The sequence below is a fragment of the Sinocyclocheilus grahami genome, unplaced genomic scaffold (genome assembly GCF_001515645.1).
Source record: "Sinocyclocheilus grahami isolate Dianchi unplaced genomic scaffold, SAMN03320097.WGS_v1.1 scaffold1099.1, whole genome shotgun sequence".
NCBI classification, from domain to species: Eukaryota; Metazoa; Chordata; class Actinopteri; order Cypriniformes; family Cyprinidae; genus Sinocyclocheilus; species Sinocyclocheilus grahami.
Window position 1 is genome coordinate 263,979 of NW_015506278.1, and position 25,189 is coordinate 289,167.

Sequence of the window (25,189 nt, forward strand, 5' to 3'; positions counted from 1 at the left end):
TGGAAACTTTAGAATGAATTTGCAATGTGTGAGACCGAAATATCGTCCAAATTATTTAAATTAATTTAAATAATCAGCACCAATAGATGCGTTAGTTCCAAAATCTACAGGCAAACATCATAAATAGTGTAAAAAGTGGTTAATAAACAAAATTTTTATATCTTTTATTTATCTCATTTGAATCTATAAATATAATAGTCATTGCTAATTCATAAAATGCATTAGTATGCAGAAATGAACATTAACCTAGATTAATAAAGGCTGTAAAAATGCTGTTAATTTAGCCAGGGATATTATCGTTAATTATAACTAAAACCGTAAAAAAAAATTAAAACATTTTCTTAATCATTACTTAAAATAAAATAAACATTAACTAAATTAAAATAAAATATCAGTATACCAGTGATACTAAAATAGCACTGCATTTAGTTTATCGTTTTTAAAATTAACTAATGTTAAAGAATAACCTATTGTTACAATTTACCCAGAAATTTTAATCCATTAAAGGAATAAAATGAAAATACGTCATCATTTACTCACCTTCATGTTGTTAAAAGTTATTTTGACATTGAACAACATTGAACCCCATTGACATTCATATCGACTAAGACATTTTTAAAAACATCTTTTGTGTTCACAGAAGTAAGAGATTTATACTGGTTTGGAATGACATGACGGTGAGTAAATGATCACAGGTTGTTCCTTTTTGTTCGCTTTTAAGATACAATGATTTACAGCCAGAGGCGGACAGTAACTAAGTACATTTACTTGAGTATTGTACTTAAGTACTTCTAAAAGCAAGTACTTCTGTACGTTTACTTCAGTAAAAATCTGTCTTTACAACTTTTACTTGTAATAGAGTAATATTTGACCAGCAGTATCTGTACTTTCACTCAAGTAATAGAGTTGAGTACTTTGTCCGCCTCTGTTTACAGCACACACTCCCTCAATCCAACGTCGTCAAACGTGAACACAGGCCTCTCAGCTTTTAGATGGCATCGCGGCAGTGACTAATACGGCCAATGAGGGTGCTGCTTACACTGAGAGGATTAGAAGTCTTCATTAGTGCCAACTGTGTTAACTTCTGTTCCTGTTTCTAATACAGCAGCCCTGTTGCTCAAGGACTTTTACCGCAAAGGCCCAGAAGCATGTGTGAGGTTTAAGCAGCACGTGCAGAACAGGAAAAATGGGATTTCGGTATTTTCTCGCCGTTCGAAATGCAGACGTCATTACTGTTTGTTTAGCCTGTTCACACTTTTGTATAATAACCTACACAGAGGAATGAACACCAAACACGCGTCAAGCGGACGTGCAATTCTTTCTAGAACAATAAACAACGACAGTCTGAAAGTCGTGCTATTTAGCAGGCACATTTTCTCACTCATAGCTGTAAACTTGAAAAAGATACTTAAGACAAGAAGAATCTTTGGAGCCTAGAGACTTTTGTGTACACTTTTGAGTTGCTCTACGAGTACAAACGTGCTACTTCATTCTCTGGCAAACCTAAAACTGTTTTAAGACGGCAGGAGTGGCAACAGTTACTGCCCACTTTTTAAGCATCTTTAAGTAATTTTCATAATCATTTGCTCTAGGATTTCAAAGTAAAGAGTTATAAGCCACACATTGTTTCAAAGCTTTATGATGTTAATATTTCAAATATTTGAATATCTTCATGTCTTATAGTCGAGTTTAGTAAAAGATGAGCGGGACGGTAATATAGTTACATTTTGCGACAATATAAACAATTAAGTTGAGATTTCCTGTATATCTTTGCTATATGTCTAATATTTCTATGTATATGAGTTTGCTCCATGATTTGGATAAAATTGGATGCACTTTATAGACAACTTTAAATATTTTGCCGGGCGATTATATAGTTTGCATTCTGTGGCAATGAGTTATTGAGTTGAGCTATATAGTATATATTGATTTATGTAAGTGTACTGTATGTATGCGGGTAAAGTTGGATATACTTGACTAACTTTGCGATAATATAGTTAGATTTTGCTACAAATTAAAGTTGAGGTTTGTTATGTAGTAGTGCTGTCAAACGATTAATCGCGATTAATCGCATCCAAAATAAGTTTTTGTTTACATAATATATGTGTGTACTGTGTATATTTATTATGTACATATAAATACACACACATGCATGTATATATTTACGAAAAATATGTCATATATATAATATAAATTATATAAATATATACATGTAAATACATGTAAATCATTTTCAAAATATATACTGTATGAGTGTGTGTTTATATATACACAATAAATATACACAGTACACACAGATATATTATGTAAACAAAAACTTCTGCTTTGGATACGATTAATCGCGATTAATCGCTTGACAGCACTATTATATAGTATATGTTGCTTTATGTGAGTGTGCTATATGTGTGCGGATAAAGTTGGATTCAACTTAAAATGTATTGTCGTAAATATATTGTTTATATTTTGCAACAACATACTGTAAATATGCAAAGTTCATTGCAAAATTATAAATTAAATCGATGTAATAAATAGTTTGAAAGCATTTAAAGACATTATTCGTTAAAAAGATTGATTTCTCTATGGAGGCAAGGAATGAGAAGTTTATGAAACCTTGTTTCCACGACGGGATGCGTCTTTTATCTCACAATTCTGACTTTTTTTCTCACAAATCTGAGTTTATATCTCACAATTCTGACTAAACAGCTAAACAGAATTGTGAGATATAAACTCAGAATTGTGAGATATCAACGTGTATTTGAGAGAGAAAAAAAATATGAGATGAATTATGAGATAAAGTTTGCACTTACCATTCTCATTTTTTTAATCCACGGCAGAAAAAAAAATGTTAAAAACTCAGAACTGCAAGAAAAAAAGTCAGAACTGTCAGTTTATATCTCGGAATTCTCTGTTTTTTCTTAGAATTGCAAGAATAAAAAGTCAGAATTGTAAGATTAAAAGTCTATGGAAATGGGCTTCCATAGAGGTTTACAGTTATGTGTTTAAATTATGAACTTTAAAGCTTGCTGACAGCCAGGTTCAGATAAGATCCTCCGTCCAGCATCAAACTGATTCCCTCTCTGAATTCGACTCTCTAACCATTAGGCCACGACTTCCCCACAGATCATGAGGCCCCTCACCATAGTTGCGAAGTCTGCGTATTATACGCGACTTTGGCCTTCCTTTTTTGTAAAGTTGCGTAAAAAAATTATTTAAAAAAATACGGTTGCTTGTTCGGGAAATCTGACAAGCAACTTCGTTTCTTTATTTATGTTCGCCTTATTCTCCAATGCATTGGTTGACACTCTGTCTGCTCGCAGTTAATAGCCAACCAGTGCAATACTGCAGCTTAATTTGCCAAAAGTTATGAATTCGACTCTCTAACCATTAGGCCACGACTTCCCCACAGATCATGAGGCCCCTCACCATAGTTGCGAAGTCTGCGTATTATACGCGACTTTGGCCTTCCTTTTTTTGTAAAGTTGCGTGAAAAAATTATTTTAAAAAATACGGTTGCTTGTTCGGGAAATCTGACAAGCAATTTCGTTTCTTTATTTATGTTCGCCTTATTCTCCAATGCATTGGTTGACACTCTGTCTAATAGCCAACCAGTGCAATAATATAAGTGCTGCAGCTTAATTTGCCAAATGTTCCGCCCCCTCCTCCCCCTCATTGGAGAAAATCACGTTCAAAAAGACGGCGCGTGCCATGACGCTGTAATCCAAGCGATGATAGAAGTAGACATAGAGGAGTGGGATGAATTTCTTTTAGCTTATTTTTTTATTTTTACAATGTTTTTGTAATGTATTAATTATCACGGGCTGTAATAAAAAACAAGTAGTCCTATACTAATACTAAGAGTAAATATGGTTCGAATAGCCTATATTTTAATAGGCTATAAATATGTGGCTATGTTACAGCTCTCATTTGAAGCGCTTGTGTTTTTCTCCTTTTCCATCTCTCCAATCATATTCTGCACACAAGTGATTGGAGATGGGTTTTGTTCCCATTTTTGTTGCAGTTTGCTGATTTTTGTAAAATAGCTTCTGTTTTTGCTTTTCAGATACAAGAGTGGTTTCAGTTTAATATGTTGCAGGTTCATTTATTGGTAATAAATAATTGATAATAAATCATATTGATGATAATAAAAAAATTGAGCTTGTTTTGGGCTTGTTTTTGAAGCAGCGGTTGCTTATTTGTCTCGCGAGAGTTGGCAACAGTGCCCCTCACTGATCCACATCTGATTGAGCCTCCTGAATGAGATATCATTGTTCGCTGATCTTCACGGTATTGTCTGCACCCATGGCTGCACATAATAAAAAAAAGGCTGCTGGCGAATGTGACACTGAGTGAAAGTGTCCTTTTAATCATTACAATCCAAAGACAGCTAATACGTGACTAATGAAAGTGAATTTAAAAACAAAAAAGAAGTTATAAATCAGCATAATCATCACTTTTGCAGGCAATGAGTAACACGCTACTGGCTGTAAATATTAATTTATACAGGACGGTTTCATAGGTTGGTTAATAAACATCATGAAACGAGGTGTCAAAACGGTTTACATTGTGCCAGCTCAGGTTGTTTTTTTTTAAAGCCCAAGTTTAAATTAAAATGCATGCTAAACAAGGTAACGAACAACTACCTTCAAAGACCTTTGACCCTCGGGTCTGAAACTGAGAGCTCGGGGAACCAACAGGAAGCTCAGCGGATTAGAGAAAGTAACCTGTCCCCCCTCCATCAAGACCCTTTTGGGTCATTTCCTCCGAAAACACATGCTGAATAAAGCTGGATTACAGGAACTCATTCCTGGCTCGCATTTCTGAGGAGATCAATCAAGGCTACGGCCACAAACTTAAACCTGATGCAAACATAGCAGCCCAAAATCCCAGAAGACTGTGCGAGAAGATGTGATTTTGACGCCTCAAGGTCACAATGGTCAGGAAACTGAATTGCATTCGCTTCCGTTTAATGCAACCATACCAGTTCTCCCTAGAAACAAACAATCTGCAATGATTCTTAATAAAGTATTATACTTAATAAAAGTTTTAAAATCTCAATAAAGACAACCACAGCTCAGTTTCACTAGGTTAACCGAGTGTTTCATGGGCAGCAATGGTTGTCTTGAGCGGCAGCTGCTGAGTAATTAGTTGCTTGATGCACATAAGAAGCTTACATCCTAAGGGTTGGGCAAAAAGAAAGCAGATTACATTTCCTAATAAATAATTGTCATTTATTAATTATCATTATACATGCATTTTATTTACTGAGACACCTGTTGCTGCTTTGCATGTTTCCTGATTCTGCAATAGAAAGGAGGTTGAGAAATTTGTTTGAACACTTTTAAATGGTGTGCTAGCTTTTTGGAATAGACACTAGGCAAAATGACCACTTCTGGCACTTCTGGTATAATAAGATAACCAAACTGATAATCTGATCTAATATATATATATTAGATCAGCATACATAATATATGGTGTAGGATTTGCTAGAACCCTAAAACTATTTTCACTCAAAAATGTCTGGTACATTTCACAAAGAATTACAACGGCATGGAACACATTGACTTAAGTGTGAAACTTTAAAGACTGAAAGAGTATTATCTTGTAAAACGTACTGCAATAATCTGTTTTATTCTCCCATTTTATTCTCATTTTTCATCTTAAAATGTAAAAATGTTGGAGGAAAAAAAAACTGTAAAAATGTTCATCGTTATGCCTTAACATCAAAACCAACCTCTTCATCAGTAATGCACTGCAGTCTGTAGCTTTTGGCTATTTTACTTCACGTTTAGGGCAGCAAATTCAAGTTTCCAATTTAAACTTGTGTTTGATTGAACAATTAAGAGAAGTGGCCATTTATCCTAGAGTCAGCAGACAGTACTAAATTTTAAACGATATTGTGTCAGCAAAGTGTACATCATTGTCCTACCAGTTTAAGGCGGTCAGACTGGTGATCAGTCACCTAATAACAGCTTTCAGTTAATGACCAGTTTAAACCAGTTAACCAACTCTGCTCCAAAACGCAGCTACGAGCCACTACTGGCAGCAGACATACAAAAAACATTTCAACCACTTCTTTTAACAAATTAGTTTGCTTTAATTAATTGGAACATGTTAACTTTTTAATTTGTGCGTCTATGTATTACAACACCAGGCTAATTCAATAACGACAACTTGACTGTGGTTTTTATAGTCTGTTGTGAAACTACATTATGAAGCTTCAAAGTGTGCACGCTCGAGTCAATATTTGAGCTATTAGCAAAAATATGATGCTTATTATTTTAAATGATTATTGGTAGTAACGCACAACTGTGTCTGATTCTCAAGACTGAGCACAAGTTCAAGTCTTCCAAGAGTCAAATAATGCAAAACACGGTTTTAAATGCGTTACTTAAAGGGATAGTTCACCCAGAAATGACAATTCTGTCATCATTTACTCACTCTCATGTCGTTCCAAACCTGTACGAGTTGCTTTCTTGTGTTGAACACAAAAGAAGATATTTTGAAGAATGCTGGTAATCAAACAGTTAGTGGTTGCCACTGACTTCTATAGTAGGAGAAACAATACTATGGAAGTCAATGGCAACCACCAACTTTTTGATACATATCTTCTTTTGTGTTCAACATAAGAAAGCAACTCGTACAGGTTTGGAACGACATGAGGGTGAGTAAATGATGACAGAATTGTCATTTTTGGGTGAACTATCCCTTTAAGGTCAGTGAGTTTCTATAAGGAGTCACGCAGGCAAGTCAAAGATCCCATGCTTAGCTAATAAGTGAACCTTTTGGGCCCAAACTAAAATCTGATGTGTGTTAAAGTGACCCTTTTATGTCCGAGACTTTTAATGTGATCCTCAATTTATAATTTAAGAGCTCCCACTAAAAAAAATAAAAAATATTTAAACCAGCCTAAGATTTTGGCTGGCTTCTCAGTCTGACTGGCTCTAAACAGTCTGTTGATTTTTTTTTTTTTCCAACAGAGCTACAGCTGTAGGTGTTATAACTTAATGTTAATCAAATCAATTCTTTACTCTTCAGATCAACCTAATGCAAATGTATAGAAACAAGTCTGCGCCTTTCGAACCGGTATAAACCAAAGAGGAGTCGTGGCGACATCTAGTGGTGGAACTCGAGCACTACACCTGCTTTTTCAGCCCAATCTGCTTAACCTGAGGGGGAAACACAAAACAGACCTATCTAGATCAACAGGACGTGTTATAAATGTGAGTCGATTTTTAAAACGCTGAATCACGTTCTCAAATGCAGGCTATCAAAAGGGAAAAATAGGCGAAATAATCGCGACTGGATTCGCTGTTGCTAGGGGCAACCGGGGAAGCTTTGAATAGCCACAAGCCGTAGGATCACTGCGCTGCCTTTGTGAAGAAACCTCAGGATTTCCTTCTGCAAAAACATAGCCTTGAAAGCTTCAGCATGACATCTCCTCAGAAAACCCCAATAGACCTAAAAACGATGATCAAAGACACTAAACAGGTACGTGATGTTCATACAAAATAGTTTACGCCCATTTCTGCAACTGACACGCATGATCTCTGTCCATCAACCAGCGACTGTTTTGATTATGCATTTGTGATAAAATCGTGATTTGAAACGCATAATGCGCCCCCAAAAAAATAACAAAGCAACTGGTGGCGCATTACAAAAAAAAAAAAAAAAAAAAAAAAAAAACCTTTTTCTCCCGAAACATAGATTTGCTTAATTTTTAGATTGAATTAAAAATTGTAATTAATTTAATTAAAAAAAATTAAATACCTGAGGCGTGATACTCTACTTGCAGTTTGTGAGCTTTAAAACCAATAATCACCCACTAGTGTAAACATACCGGGGCTTGTTGTCACATTTAAAAAAATATATATTTTTTAGCTACTATTTTCAAGGAATTTATGTTACTTCTTCCAATTCAGTTTCGTTGACAAACACCTTGAACATTTCCACCGATACTGCTTAAGAAAATAAAAATAAACAATACAGTTCATATAACACATGTCCAGTTTTTTGTCATAACATGCCTCAGTGGCGTCACACTGAATGGGGTAAGTTGTCACAATGGGCATAAACAGCAAACTTGTCACTTGCAAAAATAATTAACCATTGTTTTTGGTTACAAATATTACAGTTAGTACGCAGTATACATTTATATTAATAATATTTATGTATTTAAAATATGTGACAACTTGCCCCAACAAATACTCTAGTTCTGAAAACACAGATCATTTCAAATCGGCCAGCGTAATATAATAGATTCTTGCTTGGCTTGTGTATCCCAGTGTGGTTTCATTGCGTTCATTTGTTTAATAGAGCAGCCTATAAACCCGGGTCACAAGCAGTGCAAAAAAGGAGGGAATTTTATTTATTTATTTATTTATTTATTTTAAAAATGGGAAAAGAAAGGAGAAAGAGTGCAGCTATCAAGAGGTTTTGCAAATAAACAAACATGAAGAAATGGGAAAATCCATGAAAACGTGCAAAAATACCTGATTATAATGCCTCTCAAATATAATAGAAGCTCTACCCCTGATTAACAATTACTGTCAAAGAATAACATTAAAGAGAGAGAGAGAGAGAGAGAACTCTCCCAAACATAGATTATACAAACAGTATATAGACCTGACTCTACCTTAAGCATAGAAGGTATTAAACAGCAAAAAGACAAACCTCAGAATAATATGCATGATTTTCAAATCAACATAGAGCTGTATCCATAACTAAACCAAGAAACAAATGATTCAACAAAGCTATAACAAAATGATGTGAACAGGTGAATGTGACTGAAATGGTAAAGCCCCATTTTCCCTTTTGCCTGATTGTACCTGAAAATACATCCATGAAAAACCTGCAGTCACGTCTGTAATTCTACAGCTGATTCGTGCTCTGTAAAAACAGATACGTTATTATACAAGAAGTGTGCATCCTTTAATATACACTAAGGTTATTAAGTACTGTTTCTCTCTGTTTCTGTATTCAAAATATGGCATGCATTCTATATACACTACATTTTTTAAAAGCATATTACACTGTATAAAATGTAGTTTTAAAGGCTTTTCATTAAAATCCATGCGAATACCTGGATGTTTTATTACACAGGGAAACATTTCTGCCATTTTCACACAACCAGTCATTAGATTATTTAAATGTTTAGTACATTACCTGCCCATTACAGTTTGTTCATCTTCACTATTTCACAATATGATGATATTAAAGTTTTTGTTTGGAGGATTGAGAAAAATTATTGTAATTTAAAACTTTAAGACAAAGTTGTTGTTTTTTTGCTGTTGGCTTTTCAGTTCATCACATTTGCACTATAAATTGCAGCGCTTTTTTTTATTATAAGAGTGAGTGATAGACTTATCATCCAGGCGGATTAATCTGCAATATTTGGCCATTTAAAGTCATTCTGCCAACAGCTTTGTCAGTGCACAAATATTCAAATAATTTTCAAATATTTTTGAGTGAATTTTGAGTAATTGTTGTAATAAAAAATGTTATTTCATGTAAGTTAAATTACATGCTATGACTAATTAAAGAAATAATTCACCCAAAGATGAAAACTGGCTGGAAATGTTCTCATCCTTAGGCCATCCGAATGCAAATGAGTTTGTTTCTTCATCTGAACAGATTTGGAGAAAGGCAGCATTACATCACTTGCTCACCAATGGATCCTTTGCAGTGAATGGGTGCCGTCAGAATGAGAGTCCAAACAGCTGATAAAAACATCACAATAATCCACAAGCAATCCACATCAGTCCAGTCCATCAGTTAACGTCTAGTGAAGCAAAACGTTGTGTTTGTAAAAAACAAATCCATTATTAAGATGCTTTTAATTTATCGTAACACCACCGCTTATGGCTAAAATACGAATCCTGTATCCACAATATTGCTTCTCCGGTGAAAAATTCTGATTGTCTGAATCAGGAGAGAAATATACACAGATCAAGCACTGTTTACAAGGAAAGCAAGTGATGTAACGCTACATTTCCCCAAATCTATTCTGATGAAGAAACAAACTCATCATTTTGGATGGCCTGAGGGTGAGTATTTTCAGCAAATGTTCATCTTTTGGAAGAACTTTTCGTTTAATTATATTATATTGGAAATTGAATCATCTATCGGGCAAACTTTTCTCTAAATATCAGTATTTGACTTTAAAAAAAAACATCTAAAGCCAATGCTTCTTAGACCATTTCAAAGCAGAAATCACTTTTGTTGTTGAATATAATGACTGACTGAAATGAAATCGTATTAGCACAAGTTTAACCCCAGATCTTAATCCTTCCTATAAGGATATGGACGATGTGCACCAAGCCCTGGAAAAGCTCCGAAGTCTCTCCCAGGTAGAGAGGACAGAAGCAGACGTGCTGCGATCAAGAATTGACGAGCAGTCAACTCTCATCTGCATCCTGAAACAGAGAGCAGACGAGATGCTTCTGCGCTGTCAGGCTCTGGAGAAGATCAACGCAGAGCTGGAGAACCTGAGAGCCAATGTGCAGCTGGAGCTGGAGAACGAGAGGAAGAAATCCGAACTGCTGGAGCAGAGATTCATGCACCTGGCCTCCAACCACCGAGAGCTGATCAACTTCAAGAACGAGTACAAGAGCCAGAATGCCAAGCTGGAGAAAGAGAACGAGAGACTCGGGAAGGAAAATGAAACGCTTTTCAGTCAGGAAGTGCAAGAAAAAGAGAAGACCATCCTCAAACTGACTCGAGAGCTCAAGGAATTGGCAGAGCAACATAAGATACTAGAAACAGAGTATCAGTAAGGAACGGTTCTCGGTTTCAGTCTGTTCTGGAAGTAAAAATTTCACTTAAAGGGGTCATATGATGCTGCTAAAAAGAACACTATTTTGTGTATTTGGTGTAATGAAATGTGTTTATGCGGTTTAAGGTTCAAAAAACACATTATTTTCCACATACTGTACATTTTTGTTTCTCCTCTATGCCCCGCCTTTCTGAAACGCGTCGATTTTTACAAAGCTCATCGGTCTGAAAAGCGAGGAGTGCTGTGATTGGCCAGCTATCCAGTGCGTTGTGATTGGCCGAATTCCTCAAGCGTGTGACAGAAATGTTACGCCCCTACCATACTGTTGATGCCGTGTCCGGCCGGAGCAATGAGACAAAAACACTAAAACCCATTATAAATGAGGCATTTGTTGCATCCAGTGGGGACATAATTACTGATTATAATGACTTATACTGTCTTTTTACGCGTTGCGTTGCATCGCGTCGCGTAAACATAAAACCCTGTCTGCATTCTCTCGTGCACTCTCGCTCTCTCGGACGCACTCGGCCTCTCTCGCGAACTGTCGCTCTCTCTCTCTCTCTCTCCGCGGTCGCTTCACTTTTGTCCAGCCCGGCGCCTCATAGGTGAAAGCCGATCCGGTGATCCACAGCACTAAGTTGATGTATTCCCTCAGCGACCAGCACGGATCAGCTCTAGGCATGACGAAGCAGATATCGTCCTCTTTTGGAAGACCAAACAAAGTAGTTTCGCTTTCACAACGAAGCACACAGCGTCTTCACGACATGACGGCAGCGGCAACAACAATACTACAGCGAGAATAAAAGTTACGCCTTCTTTCTTTGCGTGAACATTTGGGCGGCGTTATGCAAATCTTCCCACATAGTGAGGTAGATATGTGGGGGCGTGTTAGAATGAGCCGTTTTAGGTAGGCGTGGCTGACTCTGAACTTTTATAAAGAATATCTCTTTGGATTTGAGACTTTAGTCTTTGCAACTTTACAGATCTTCTTTATGCACCAAGAGCTTGTAACACTCCAAAGAGAGAGGAAAAATTGAAATCGCATCATATGACCCCTTTAAGAACACCACTTAAACAAATAGCCAAAATTGACATGTTTCTGCTAAAAACTACACTAACATAGAATTCATAATGCTGAAGAGAGACCCACCTTTGTTAAGTTTTCATGAACTCTTGAACAATTAGAACAATTTATTGATTGATTTTTTAAAAATACATATGGAAAACATGAATGGGAAATATACTTCCAGAACTGAATGAACTTGATGTCCTTTAGTGAAATAAGGACAGTGAGTATTTGCCGATATCTTTATGATCCCAACAGGGAGAAAACAACCGGTTTCCAGATTAAACTGAAAGAACTGATCAACCTCCATCAGATCAAAGAGGCGTCTTTGAAGAACGAACTGAGCGACACACAAAAACAGCTGAAGAATGCTGTCGAGATGTGTGCAGGTATGTATTCGAAATTTGACCGAAACCAAAGAATAATAAGAAACTATTCTTCAAATAAGAAACTTGATCGTAGTTTTGTTAAATACATAACTGTAGATCAAGTTAAATGACATTTAAAATGGTGTTTCTCAGTTAGGATTGTGGAAAAACAACAATAAATGCAAATATTAAAATGCAAAAGTATGGTGCACCTTAGTATAGCAAAATAATTCGCTTCTTAAATACTAAAATAGCTTCGTTTCAAAGAGAAAACATGAGAACATTTTTGTTTTTGATGTACATTCAATCAAACTCTACAGTGTTTTGGTTTAAATTTATCTAATAAACCAATGAATTCATTTTAATGCTTGATTTTAAGAACAATTTAGTTCACTTTTGTAAGCTAAACACTTGATACTGTGTTGGGTTCCATATTATTTTAGTATTACTGAGATACTATGTGACCCTGGAGCACAAAACCAGTCTTAAGTCGCTGGGGTATATTTGTAGCAATAGCCAAAAATACATTGTATGAGTCAAAATTATTGAATTTTCTTTTATGCCAAAAATCATTTGGATATTAAGTAAAGATAATGTTCCATGAAGATATTTTGTAAATTTCCTACTGTAAATATATCAAAACTTAATTTTTGATTAGTAATATGCATTGCTAAGAACTTCATTTGGACAACTTTAAAGGCGATTTTCTCAATATTTAGATTTTTTTGCACCCTCAGATTCCAGATTTTCTTTGAGATGGTGTATAAATCTCAATTTAAATAAAATGATCCTTATGACTGGTTTTGTGGTCCAGGGTCACATATTATAGTGATTATTTTTATATTTTCCATTTTAAATTCAATTTTAGTTGAGTAATTTAGTTAGTAATTTAGTTGTGTTTTTTGCATTTTTTTAATGTCTATATAGTTTTTTTTATTAAATTTTTTTTCAGTTTTAGTTATATTAATACATCAAGCTAAAATAACTTTAATTGAGGCTTTGCCTTGACAACTAGATAAAAAAAAAAGGTAAAGTATTTTTATGTAAATTTGTGTAGTTGTCCTGGTACACCGTTAAACAGCTCATACATTTCTTTCCAACAGAGTTGGATCTCAAACTAAGACAAACTCAGGAAAAAGAATCAATGAGAGAGACAGACACTCAAGAGAGACTGGAGAAACTCATGAAGGAAAAGGATGAGCTTGTTGATCTCTCAATGCAGCGTGGGAAAATGATACTGGTAAGCAATGAAACAAATGTTCAGAATTCACTAGAGTGACCATACGACCTCTTTTCCTGGACATGTATAGAATTTTTGATTGCATGAAATGTCAGGGTTTTGGCTTTGTTTGCCTACTGAGATGCTCTCTGCAATCCGTTATATGTACGCATATTTGCATTGGTTTGACCATTCTGTGTAGGTCCCACCTTCTCGCATGCGACGATTGGTCGATTATGCACAATGCCTGCACGCTATTGGTCAAACTACTTTTTTAGTCATTACCTTCAGCAAATATGAAGTATCCCGGCCATGACACTTCTGGAAAAAAGAGGATTTATGGTCAGCCTAGATTTAAAGTGCCCCTATTATGGGTTATTAAAGGTTCATATTTTGGTTTTGGGAGTCCCCAACAACAGGATGACATGCATGCAAGGTCAAAAAACACTTTCATTGTCTTATAATATGCATTTATTTTTTACCTTACTTGCTCAACGACTCCCAAACGATTTGCTCAGCGATTCATTTTTCCAAACCCCTCCTTTGCGTGACGCTAATCTGCGGTGATTGGTCCGATTGGTCAATTCCATTTCCATTTCATAATAAAAGCTGCGTTTGTGAGCGCAGTACTGCTTTGTGTACAGCGTTACCAGGGAAACAGCTGTTTTTACCACTCCAAAAGTGGCACCTTGTGGCAAAGAATGAATTTGCATTTCATTCAGACCAACGCAAAAAGACCAACATGCTAATATTTAATGTTGACGTCAACATGAAACGGCTTGGGATTCATTTTTAAAATGACTCGTTTCAATGATTCAGAGTCGACTCTTTCTTTTGAGAGACAATAACTTTATACACGGTGCACTTTCAGATTTAAAACTTTGCAGGATGTTTTCATTCACTTAGAGCTCTGTTACACACTGCATGAAAGGTAATTTTCAAAAATCCATAATAGGGGCACTTTAATATTAATTATCAGTTACATTACTGTTTGTTTTCAGATGGAGTTATAATGATTTCATTTCATTGTGTTAAAGGACAAGCAAGCTGAAATTCAGGAGCTGGAGCGGAAAAGGCAGGAAGCGGAAAACGGCAGACAAGATGCAGAAAACAGGTATGAATCTCAAAACACGTAAAAAGACTTTTGTACATAAACACTAGACTTTTTGTATGGATAACACATGCCGTGTTTATTAAAGGAATAGTTCACCCAAAAGTGAAACTTTCATTATCATTGACGCAGCTTCAAGTCATTCCAACCATGTAATTTTTTATTTTTTCCTTCCATGAAACATAAAATTTGATGTTAGGCAGAATGCTTCTTTTTCCATTTGAGGAAAGTACATATTGAATAACACTGTCAGGCTCAAGAAAGCACCATAAAAGTATGATAAAGGCAGTCTTCTTTAGGTATAAAGGTAGAAAGAACATAATATATAGTCAGAATGGCATAAGGGTAAATTTGAACGAACTATTCCTTTGCAATAAACCAGGGGTGTCAAACTCAAATCTTGGAGGAGGAAATCATAAAAGTAATCCATATGTGGAATAAGCAATGAATTTTGAATGTATGAAATAGAAACAAAATGATTGTCATTGATGACAAATAAATAAACCTGGTTACTACGCATTTAAAACATTCCGTTTTTATAGAAATCTGTTTCATTTATGTAGGACTGACAAACATGCATCATATTATTTTAAAACTGTCCCAAGTGGAAGGAAATTTTAAGTGCAATACAAATACACAAATCTTGCATTTAGGCCTAAATACGGATTTTTTGTCAAATGAAATAATTGGAAAAGGTGCATAGTGCTTATTGCAGTACGCTTTTAGATTCACTCTTGAGGGGAGACATGCAGAAAAGAGTTCGGTGGGTCCTCCTCCCCTTAAAAGTGGGAGGGAAATGGGCTGTGACACAGCCTGAGGACGCCGTCTACTTCTGTTGACTCACTTCAGAGTCTGCTTCACTCACTCTCACATCACCTGAGGAACACTGAGCTGCACACCTGCGCTGCTCGCTTGTGGCAAGAGGCATTGCTGCCAAAGGTGAGTCACTTTTCAACATCTAATAAAAAATATGAGCCTTTCTTTTATTGCTGTCTTTGAGCTTTGCATTTTTAGTCGGGTAATTAAGTCTCTATGGAAGGTAATATACTACTATAATGTATAGTACACGCCAAGCAGGTTTGTATAAAAAATAATATCAGTGTTAAAGGTTTTATGTGCCCTTGGAAATTGTTAATCGTTTATCGATTCATGTTTGAGGAAAAAAATGCATTCACAAAAAAAATAAGAAAATGTGTTTTGCATAAAGAAAATGAGAATAAATTATCTTTTTGTATTGCACGTGACATTTTCATGTCATTTAAGCATGCTTTCTTTACCAATTTTTACATTTGCATTATTATAAATGTTTTGTAATGTATTCACCTAAAGGAAATAATGCAACAAATACTTTCATGTCCTGTAAATACGTTTTTGGAAAAAAGTCAATGTATTTTTTCCCCCATATTTTTTCACACTAATAAAAATGATTATATAATATTTTGAGGACATTTTTGACTTGGCAAATTTCATATTGCCATTTTATTTATACAATCAATGGCCTTGAGCTTAATTCTCTTCGTGAAAAATATAACGTTTAATTTTTGTCTTTTGATTTTGGCAGGAAATGTGATCTTGCAGAGAAAAAAAATGTTTTGCATCAAGAAAATGAGAATAAATACATTTTTGTATTGCATGTGACATTTTCGTGTCATTTAAGCATGCTTTCTTTACCAATTTTTACATTTGCATTATTATAAATGTTTTGTAATGTATTCACCTAAAGGAAATAATGCAACAAATACTTTCATGTCCTGTAAATACGTTTTTGGAAAAAAGTCAATGTATTTTTTCCCCCATATTTTTTCACACTAATAAACATGATTATATAATATTTTGAGGACATTTTTGACTTGGCAAATTTCATATTGCCATTTTATTTATACAATCAATGGCCTTGAACTAAGCTTAATTCTCTTCGTGAAAAATATAACGTTTAATTTTTGTCTTTTGATTTTGGCATGAAATGTGATCTTGCAGAGAAAAAAAATGTTTTGCATCAAGAAAATGAGAATAAATACATTTTTGTATTGCATGTGACATTTTCGTGTCATTTAAGCATGCTTTCTTTACCAATTTTTACATTTGCATTATTATAAATGTTTTGTAATGTATTCAACTAAAGGAAATAATGCAACAAATACTTTTATGTTGTATAAATACTTAATTCAATGTATTTTTCCATATTTTTCACACTAATGAAAATCATTATATAATATTTTGAGGACATTTTTTGACTTGCCAAATTTTGTATTGCCATTTTATTTATACAATCAATGGCCTTGAACTAAGCTTAATTCTCTTTGTGAAAATATTTCTCTAATGTTTAATTTTTGTCTTTTGATTTTGGCATGAAACGGGATCTTGCAGAGAAAGAAAATGTGTTTTGCATAAAGAAAATGAGAGAACATTTTTTTTTGCATTGCAAGTGACATTATTTTTGTGACATTTAAGCATTGCTGCAATTTTTTTTTTAAATGTGTATTATAAATGGTTTTGTAATGTAATAAAATAAAGAAAATAACAATCAATGGCCTTGAAATAAGCTTAATTCCCCTCACGCAAAATGTTATTTTCCTCTTTTGATTTTGGGGTAAATTGTGATCTGGACATGTTCTTTTCAAGCTTCTATTAATATACTAATATATTATGATTTTTGCAGGAGTGGCAGTCATGGCTCATACGTTGAGTTGGTCTGTATTGTGTTTTGTTTTGCTGAGCGTTTGGGCTCAGGATTTCTATGAGGAAAAAACTGGACCAACAAGAGTTAAGACTAGAGGACAGACAGCAGCCGTTCTGCAGAAACACAACGGTCAAGGTGAGGCATCTCTTTGTTTTGTGACAGTATGCATGCATTGTTTTAGTAGAGTAAATAAATGATATAGATGGTCTGTTGTGGATATTGTTGATTTGTAATGATCCAATCAATTGTCAACGTTTCAAATCAAGTCCTGTCCTACATGTTTTCTTATTGAATGTCTTGTTTCACTCAGTTGTGTCACATTATGAAGCTAAAATGGGTTGCAAATGCATTTGATGTTGACTTTACCCATAAATGTGGTTGTTCTTGACACAGTAATAAGGATATTTGTTTCTCTTCTTTACTATGTATGAGCTATAAACTCACCATCAGTGCATCTCATACTGTCTAAGAAACATAAAGCTAGTTTTATGCCTTAAAACATGCAATGTCATGTTAGGACATACTAGTCATACTAGCAGCATATTTAAAGGCCGTCTAGGAGGAGGATGTGTCTGGATGTAGTGATTTTGGAGCCCTGAGGCGTTCAGTTCTCCTAACATGAACATGATTTATTCATACCTGTATAAGAGCCGGTAGGCCATGTCTTGTCACTGGTGACATGAAGACTGATGAGCTGCTGTGTTGAAAGTAAGATCAGATGACAGATTGCATTGCTTCATGAGTCCAAAAAAGATCATTAGGAGACTTGGAGGATTAGTGTTTTTTCTTTTTTCTTTTTTTAAGACGACATTGACATTTTCTGAAACATTGTGGAATAATGTAACTTTTTCAGAAAAAAAAGACAAATAGCTAGATAAATGGCAGGGCTGAGCACTATTCAGAAGTGAATTTGCCTTTTAAATTCCCAATTTTATTGAAGTTGTATAAGGATGCAAAACTGGAATTTGAATTTAATGAAGCATGAAAAATGGAATGACGTAAAGAAATGCAGATTGCTGCAGTCAGTCTACTTTTTGATTGTTTTTAAATAAATTAACTTTTATTTTATAGATCAGTTCATTATGAACAATGATCTAATTTATTTGACAAAAAGTTATAATTTATCCAATTTACTCAATATGTATATTTATGTAATTATATAATGTAATTTACTTAAAATATTATGTATCTAATTTATCAAATTTTCTCAGTATATATAATATATCTAATTTATTCAATATTTTGTAAAATATTTATTTTTCTTAATATGCATTATGAATGTTATCTTACGCACAACATATTAGATATTTCCGATAACACAAACACCCACACACACATTATTTTATTATTGACTAATATATTTTATTTAAAAAAATGTATATTATAATTTGACTTTCACTTTATAAAACACTTAATTTCCCACAATGGTCTAATTTACTCAATATATTATGAAATATTACATATCTATTTATGTAATTTACTCAATATATGTAACATATAATTTACACAATATTTTATAAAATAGTATATATTTATTAAATATATAACATTTTTATATATATATATTTTTTTTTAATCTGAAAACAAAGTGTTGGCCATTTTGTGGTGTTGATAGCTGTGTTACTTAATGACAATATTAAACTTAGTACAGAGAAATATGCTGAATCATATTCTACATATCAGGGAATAATTAGTCAAAATGAATCATGTATTTATTCATGTTTTGTCACAAAACATATGGTGGACTAAGGAATTTCCTTTGTTGTTTGACTGTGTTGCAATTTCTTCGCGTAAATTCCTGCCTATCCAATCAAAATAAAAAGGAGTCATTCTGAATTTACCCAACTGTATAATAGTTGAATCTTTCTTTGACACTGCTCCTTCCCTTTTTTCCCCATGCTGTGGCCTCAGCCATCTTGGACGAGGACTGCGGTCTAGAGTTGGCCTTCCTGCTGGACAGCTCTGAGACGGCCAAGGACAACCACCAGCAGGAGAAACAGTTCACTATGGACATTATAGAAGGCCTCCAGAGCATCCGTTTGGACACAGCTCGCAAACTCAGCTGGAGAGCGGCCCTGCTTCAGTACAGCAGCCACGTCATTATCGAGCAGACCCTCCAACAGTGGAAAGGCTCGGAGAACTTCAAGAGCAGCATCGCGCCGATGGCCTACATCGGCCACGGCACTTACACCACCTACGCCATCACCAACATGACCAAGATATTTCTGGAAGAATCGAGCCCTGAAAGCATCAAGATCGCCCTGCTCCTCACAGATGGGACTTTTCATCCCAGAAACCCTGATATCTTCTCTGCTATGGCTGACGCAAAGAACCAGGGCGTGAAGGTCTTCACAATTGGCATCACCCGTAGCGCCAATGAACCTGCCAACACAGCAAACCTGAGACTGCTGGCCAGTACGCCGGCCACCAAATTCCTCTATAATCTACAGGACACGAACGTCATGGAAAAAGTCATAATTCAGATTGTAAGTATGGTTTCGCCAATCACTCATTCTGTTCTCATACTGTATGCATAGGCAGGTCCACACAAAATTCTTCACAAATTTCTTAGAACTGCTCAAATTATACTCATTCCAGCAACTTGAGTATATCTGTGTTGATTATTTTGGCCTCAGCTACCAATAAGGGCATATTCAGCTTCATTGATTACTGTTTACCATGTTTAAATCCAGATTTTTTTTTGGTAACACTTTATTTTAAGGTGTCCTTGTTACACATGTTACATTGTACTTTCTATTATAACAATACATTTGATAAAACGGAGAGTTCCGGTCCTTGATTCTGATTGGTTGAGCCAAGTTCAAAGCTGTTGTAAATTACTCTACAAACATAACGTGCGTCCCAAATTGCGTACTTATGCACTATTCTATGACGTTTTTTAGTATGAATAGTGTGAGTAGAGCGTTCACACTGAAAATTCCAAAAAGAAAAAGTGCACTTTATACACCCGGATGATGCACTTAAATAACCGAAAAAACGAAGTGTGGAATGTTGGACACTTCATGCACTCAACTGTCGCAGCTTTAATTACGTAACGAAGGGGGAGGGGCTATCAGACTCCGATTATAAATGAAAAAATAACCTTATATAATTCATACACAGTGCATATGTACATAGTGTATGAGTGCATAGTGTATAGTGCGTCATTTGGGACGCAGCTATAACCTTTGTTTACTTCTGTGTGTTTCTCGGCAACCACTTTGTTGGAACCACAACTGTTTCTGAGGAACTACATTGTTTGGCGGAAGAATAATGTTTTTATTAATATCATTACACTTTATTTGCTCTGTTTTATTTTGTGAAACCTTACTACGTATATATGGAATAACCATTTTATAAAAGCAATAAGCCCAGTGAAGCCGTGGTTTACAGTGAATTTATAACAGCTTCGCGTTGTGCCTAACAACGCCCCTTAGCTGTAATAAATTCACTGTAAACCACGGCTTCACGGGGCTTATTGCTTTAATGCATAACTATGCATATAACCCCAAACCAAACCCTAATCCTACCATATAGTAAGTAAATGTACACTGTAACAAGAACATCTTAAAATAAAGTGTAACCATTTTTTCATTAAAATGAGTTCAGGAAATGCAAAAAGTCTCCTGATTCTGTCTGGGCTTGTTCAAGAGTGAAGGCGTTATAAGAGTTAAAAGCTACTATAACACTTCTCCAGCAGAGAAGCAGCCAACTAACATAGTAGAGCTCTGTGTACACGTTTGGGCATCTATACAGATTTCCAGATTTCATTCCATTTCAATTCACAAGCTTCTATTTTAGTTCCAGGATTTGACTTGATTTATCATACATTTTTGATGTATCATACATTTTCACACAGCCAATTAATAATATAAGCGTGAAAATTGTGTCCATTTTAGACTGATTCAAAAGGTAGCTAACTGCTGAATCTTTTTTTTTTTTGCTCTGGATATTAGTATTGTTTGCGCTGTATGTTTTTGATTCACTATAAAGAACTGGTTCAAAAGAGTCATCTGGAATTCCAAACAAGGTTCTAGTTCAAGGATGTGGTCAATTCAATCCAAATGCACACTCATGACTCAGTTCTTAAAATTCTTTAAAACGGACTAATTGTTATATACCGTTTCTGTTTGATCTTCTTTTACATTATTATTATTATTATTATTATTGGGTCCATTCAGCTGATCCCTCAGACTGATTCAAACATCTGAATCTTTTTGAATTATTCATTTAAAGGGGTCCTATTATGCTCTTTTACAAAGACTTGATTTTGTTTTGGGGGTGTACTAGAACAGGCTCTCATACTAGGTTATTCGAAAAACATTATTTTTCACATATTTTACATTATTACAACATCTCTCTCCCCAGTCTGGCATGAACGGCTCGAATAGTTCCTGTATCAAATGAAGGCCCGCCTTCTGAAATACAAAATGTGCTGTGATTGGTCAGCTGGGCCAGTGTGTGTTGTGATTGGTTAGCTGGGCCAGTGTGTGTTGTGATTGGCAGCACTCGGCGCCTGGTCGGGAAATGTCACGCCCCTTACCATAGCCGCCTGCAGCTTCAGTGTAAATATTGCGTCAAAATCAAATCAGTTTGAGCGTGATTTAAACCCGGATGATTGTAACCACTCTAAGTTCATCTGCCTTGGGAAAGCTAGCATGTCTCCGACATAGTGATAACACTCGTTGCCTTCTCTAGTGCAGCTCAACCAGGTCTCGTCCCATTCGTCTGTATTTGTGATATCACAAATCCCGGAAAATATGCGTTGTAGTCCAAACGAGTCATTCGTTGTAGTTTTTGAAAAGTGATTTCTGTTAAATAAAATATCTCCTTTTGAAGTGGACTTTGAGCTTTGTAAATTTGCAGATCTTTTTTATGCTCAAACAGCAACATTACAGACTAACTAAAGTTGAAAAAGTGAAAAAGCATAATAGCACCCCTTTAAAGAAGAATCTTTTTGAATGATTCATTTAAAGAACTGAGTTGACTCATAAGAGTTATTTGTTGTGCTGTGTATTGGTTCTGCTGTTTGATTCACTAAGAATCAAATTACCGATTCAAAAGAGTTATTCTTATGCTGTGTATAAAACGCTGACAGAGTAAACAGTTCATGTTGGGATTTTCAAAAATGATATGGAGATCGTTCAAAATGAATATCAAAATGAATAATTGTAAAATCAGTTTGCTGGTCTTAATTGGCCTGGTTTTTATGGTTGGACTTGCCATTTGGCCAGGCTGGGAGACCTGCTAAACCAGTTTAAAGCAGACAAGACCAGCTAACCACATTTGACACTGTATTTGATAAGTATTTGGACACACAGAAGATAAAATAATGATGTGCTGTTTTTCTAGTGTTTTGGGACCCCTGACACCTAAAGATGAGCCTTTCTACACTTCATTTACTATAACTAGAGTAAACACGTCCTGTTGTTGCTTTTCTGACATGCATCTGGGTTTATATATTCCATAAATCATTGTTGCCATTCCTGCTGTTATACTGATATATATCCTGCGGGTTTAATTTTTCTAATTTGTACAGAAACACTTTGATATAATTCCAATGGAAAGCAAGACTAGGCATGTTAAATGATACCGTTTCCTTTAATCACATTTGTTGCTCTGGGAGATTTGTATAATGTATGGCCTGATATTAACTGTTCGTACTGTTTACCCAAACCACACAAATGAAAGGCTTGCCAAAGAGCAGCAATTATATTATAGAAGCTAAAATTGGGACAGAATCTAATTTTCTTCGTGTTACTCTCTACCCAGGCTCAGCTGGCAAACGATGGGGTAAGTAAATAATATTAAAAGTCTTTTATGGTAATATGCATTACTGCAGTGTTGAGGAATAGCTAATTATTCTCCCATATTCTTATTGGGTAGAGTAAGAAAGTCTGATTCATTCTATTGAACCAGTTCACTCGGATTAGCAAATGAAATAAACAGATTTGAAAGATGACTCACTGATGTGAGTCTCTACACTGAATTATTATGTATCTAGTTTATATACACAGTATATATACACACTGTTTTTTCCTGCCAGAAAGTAGTTTTTCCCATTTCTGTCTTATTGAAACAAAGCAAATAAAACGGACTTTTCCATTTATTTACACTCTTTCCTCTATATTTAGTGTCCTCTGTCCCCGAAGTGTGCTTGCGAGAAGGGTGAGAGAGGACATAGCGGCCCGGCGGTAAGTATTTTCACTTCAAACTTCCTCCAACATGGGACGGTGTTTCCACGCGAGCCCACAGGCGCATTTTTCTCATTTTTTCTATTCCTAAGAGGCACGGATTCCTTTGAGGAATGTCAACAGTGGGAAGAGACAGGCATGATTCTGACATTTTGGAAAACTGCTCTGCTTTGTAAAAGTCAGGATAATTATCGTCTTTGTCAGCACCACCTTGGGCAAATCACAAAATAAGATTCCTCAAACGAAGTCTCCTTCATGTTCAGACTGTTGAAAGTGAAGAGAATGTAATTGCATGTTTTGGCTGAAAACCTTGACTTTCAAACACCTACGGATCCGAAATTAACGTTTTGCCACACCTGCCTATGACGGGTTAATGGCCTTAGTAATATATATATATATATATGTGCAGTTATTTAGCATTTTGTCCTTGCATTTTTGAGACACAAAACGCATGCCATTGTATCACTTGCCTAATTACATGGTCTTTAAAGTTACCACTTTGAATTGAGTTTGATCACATAGATGCACTGAACAAATTCAGACTGACTTGAGATGAAATTATATGAAACTGATTACTCTTTTAACTGTTTATAACGCTGACCTGAAGTGTGTAGAAGGCCGGATCATGTTAGAGTCAGTTATTTATTGACAGACGCCTAACCATCATTATCCAGGTGCTTTCACCTTTCTGGGATTCCACACATTCTCATGACTATAAATTACAGGCCTCAGTAATTGTTCTCATTAGTTTAACCTCCTCTGGCCAGCACTTTTAGCACTGACCAGGTGTCAAGTGAACTCAGAGACTGTCCTTGTTCATTCATAGTGCTGTTTGATTTATCTTAAAGAATTGTTTCATTTGAACTGGTTAAAAAAACAATTAACTTCACAAAATTGTAAATCTTTTTTTTTAATCGAAATATTTAGCAAAAGAAAAAAAAACGTACATTCCTAATAGGTGGTGTTGTTAGATTTAGGTAACTTCTGGCGAACAATTTGTCCTCAAACAGTAGGTAGTTCAGAACCATAAATCAGTGTTAATGTTAACTAAAACTATATAAATTAAAATGAAAGCTGAAAGTATAAAAATAAAAGATAAATCAAAATATTAATAACAAATATATAAACAAACATAAAATAAAACCTTGAAGTCACTTGCCAAACTGTTGTTATGTGTCCTCTATGAAAATTAAAGGGATAGTTAATCCAAAAATCTTCTTACCCTTATGTCATTCCGAACCCATATGAGTTTCTTTCTTCTGTGGAACACGAAGGAACATAGTTTGAAGAATGTTGGTAACCGAATAGTTTCGGGTCCCATATTTTCAATGAGTCAATGAGACCTGAAACCGTTTGATTACAAACATTTTTCAAAATACAGTATCTTCTTTTGAAGAAAGAAATGCATACAGGTTTTCATTTTTGGGTGGACTATCCCTTTAAGTGCATGCACTACATTTCGATTGGTTAGTTTTATGGGTCTAATAAACCTATCAGGTCATTCATTTTTCTATTGAGCAAACATTTTGTGTGGAGTTGACACAGCTTCACACTTTCTCCTATTTCCCCTGCAGGGAAAGAAGGGTCGCCCAGGTGAGGATGGAGGCCCTGGGGCTAAAGGTCAAAAGGTCAGTATTTAGTTTTTATTAATGCTGTCTATCTGTCATTCTCTCTGCCGTGTGCTTGCTTGTGTGGATGCAATTGGAAATATAATGAGGAAGCTGAAGGTTAGTTATATCGTTGTGTTTTTGTCACTTCCTATTTCTTCTTTAGATTTCAC

The 25,189-nt window shown here is 35.2% G+C and overlaps 2 protein-coding genes across 2 annotated transcripts in view; both read left to right on the plus strand.

Moving 5' to 3' along the window:
* Positions 1-7,166: 7,166 nt before the first annotated feature.
* LOC107566756 (coiled-coil domain-containing protein 89-like) lies at positions 7,167-14,560 on the plus strand. The gene is made up of 5 exons (XM_016252286.1): positions 7,167-7,488; positions 10,296-10,768; positions 12,096-12,226; positions 13,309-13,445; positions 14,462-14,560. Exons 1-5 carry the CDS (start codon positions 7,429-7,431, stop codon positions 14,558-14,560), a joined length of 900 nt encoding a protein of 299 aa, XP_016107772.1. The 5' UTR covers positions 7,167-7,428.
* Positions 14,561-15,567: 1,007 nt separating this feature from the next.
* Positions 15,568-25,189, plus strand: part of LOC107566758 (collagen alpha-1(XXVIII) chain-like) — a 30,776-nt gene continuing 21,154 nt past the window's right edge. Inside the window, exons 1-6 of the mRNA XM_016252287.1 lie at positions 15,568-15,574; positions 17,195-17,350; positions 19,127-19,701; positions 22,988-23,008; positions 23,350-23,409; positions 24,984-25,037. Of these exons, the coding sequence (XP_016107773.1) occupies positions 15,568-15,574; positions 17,195-17,350; positions 19,127-19,701; positions 22,988-23,008; positions 23,350-23,409; positions 24,984-25,037 (873 nt within the window). The remainder of the gene's footprint in view (positions 15,575-17,194; positions 17,351-19,126; positions 19,702-22,987; positions 23,009-23,349; positions 23,410-24,983; positions 25,038-25,189) is intronic.